Genomic DNA, 2,333 nt, shown 5'->3' on the forward strand with positions numbered 1-2,333 from the left:
TTTTCAGGCCTTGAAGGTTGCTTAGGAACCACATAAACATCTTTAAAAAGGCGATTATTCTACGCCAAAGCCTCCAAAGCTTCAAAACGCAAACTCGGTCTGTGTGTGAAAGCCAGATAATTACCCAAACACAGGCCTACCCCGCTCATTCCTTAATTGGCTGTCACAAAGTTGGACAGAAGTGAGGAAAAAAAGAAAAGAAAAAGTCACAGACAAAGTCATACTTCCAAACTGCAGGTTGCGAATTATGGAACAAAATATGTTTTTATTTTCTTTTGTTAACAAATCCAAACTCACCATGTACAACATGTATTGGCTTTAATCAGTAATGTGAGTGAATGTATCATCATGTACGTGTGTGTGTATGTTGTACCTCTCCTCGCGGTTCTGGCCCACACACACTCGTCCGCCGTGGCGAGGGGTTGGGTTGCTGCAGGAGCGCTGGCGGACCTGGAAGCCGATGCCGCAGCTGGTGCTGCAGGGAGACCAGGAAGTCCAGGGAGTCCAAGCTCCGTTTCTATGGAGACACATAGAGCAACATCAGCTTAAGCTGCTTTAGCCACTGATGGAGAAGTGATGGCAGCTGGAAGAACACAACACCAAAATTATAGCGAGAAGATATTAATAATTAAGTCACATGAATATCATGAGCTGATCACACCCTTTGAAATGTCTTTGTTTCCTCATAGCTGAGCCATGCCATATGTTTTTCAGAGTGTGAGGGTGTAAATGAATCTAATTAAGAACATAGACTGAAGAAATACTTTACATTTTTCCAGTCACATAAGACTGTTTTTTCTTCTGACAGATATTGTTTGGGAAGAAATAAAGGCACAGACAGAGAACCCATTCCTCATCACAGATGAGGCAGAAGACCTTTAGATACTACATTAAGATGCAACTTGGTGTCTTGGTTGCTACATGATCCATAATGGCAGTACAATAATTGACACAATAATAAGAAACCCAGAATAAAAATGATGTGGATGAAATTATAAATGCTAAAGACTAAATACTGCTCTGGTGCTAAGTATTTAGAAGTGTATGTACATACAAACCTACATTGCATTGTATTGTATTGTATTGTTATCAGCTACTCTAACTGTCACACTGTAGCTCTGACAGAGATTCACTCACACGTCGTATCTTCCACGCAAGGACATGTTCACAAGCCCTGTTTAGTAAGCACAGGATTGATACACAGCAGCATCTCAGTTAATTTTAACACTGCCAGTGTAAAAATCAGTATCATATCAGCTGAATGAGAAAAACAACATCCAATCAACACTTTTTAGCCCCAAATAACTAACACTGAATACACAACACGCAACAAATTAATTGTGTGTGCATTTCTGATGAGCAGGTGTGAGGATGCAGGGAATAAATAATTTTACCCCCTTACTGTACCACACTTTCTATACACAGAGTAAAGTACAACATATTCGTAGACCGCTGACAAAGACAGAAGCAGATGATTTACAGAGATTTTCCTGGACAGTTTACCTGGAACAGTTGGCGACCTCCACACTGATGCCATGGCACTGCTGGCCCCCACACTGAGGGGCGGGGTTATCACAGGCTCTTGTCCGACACAGACAGGACCCTGCGCTGCCTCCATCATTATGGCTACATGTGGACCAACCTGACCAGGAACCAAAGCCTCCATCGACAGTCACATTACGGACCTGTTAGCATTGAAACGGGAAAAAAAAAAATTCTCAGAAAGTGGTCATTGCATTAGACTGATGCTCTCAGGGATGTGTTGCTCTGGGAAACTATGGTGGATCCAAACGGAAATCAATTTCCCTTAAAATAGATGCAAAAATAACAGCATTACATCATCTACAGCACATCCAAAATTGTGCAGGTATACGGACCAAAAAGTGCTGTAAACACGAGGAAGATGTATGAAAATTGTCTCAGGATGTGATGAGATTCCAGAATAGCAGAAGAGAGATTCAGAGAGGCAAATCAATGCTGTGAATGGACACATTCAAAGGACAGAAATATGAGGAAATAAAAGTGGCAGCATAAATAGATATCTGAAGCAAAACAGAATGAAACAGGAAGGCTCAGATATTACAGGAGCTATAAATTACGAGTGATCCTGGGCATACGAGCTAAATACAAGAAAGCATCGGTATAAGATTCAGAGCTGCAGATGATATGAGCCATGTCAGTGCTACATTTCAGGGTGATTTAAAAATGCAAAGAACACTTTCATACGGGGGAGAAAAGCGAGTGTGATCATCAGCTGCTTTGGCAGGAACAGAAATAACGTCTGCCCTCCGCTCTTACTGGTAATTGAACTCTGCCGTGTGTCTAAATGGGGG

General features: G+C 41.7%; 1 protein-coding gene across 1 annotated transcript in view; it reads right to left on the minus strand.

Annotated features, from left to right (window-relative positions):
* sema5a (sema domain, seven thrombospondin repeats (type 1 and type 1-like), transmembrane domain (TM) and short cytoplasmic domain, (semaphorin) 5A) overlaps positions 1-2,333 on the minus strand; it is a 117,264-nt gene that overhangs the window by 37,270 nt on the left and 77,661 nt on the right. Inside the window, exons 13-14 of the mRNA XM_035655538.1 lie at positions 1,504-1,685; positions 374-517 (exon numbers count right to left, since the gene is read on the minus strand). Coding sequence (XP_035511431.1) covers positions 374-517; positions 1,504-1,685 — 326 coding nt within the window. The remainder of the gene's footprint in view (positions 1-373; positions 518-1,503; positions 1,686-2,333) is intronic.

This window comes from Morone saxatilis, unplaced genomic scaffold (genome assembly GCF_004916995.1).
Source record: "Morone saxatilis isolate NCDOM2014 unplaced genomic scaffold, NCSU_SB_2.0 Contig0, whole genome shotgun sequence".
Taxonomy (NCBI): Eukaryota; Metazoa; Chordata; class Actinopteri; family Moronidae; genus Morone; species Morone saxatilis.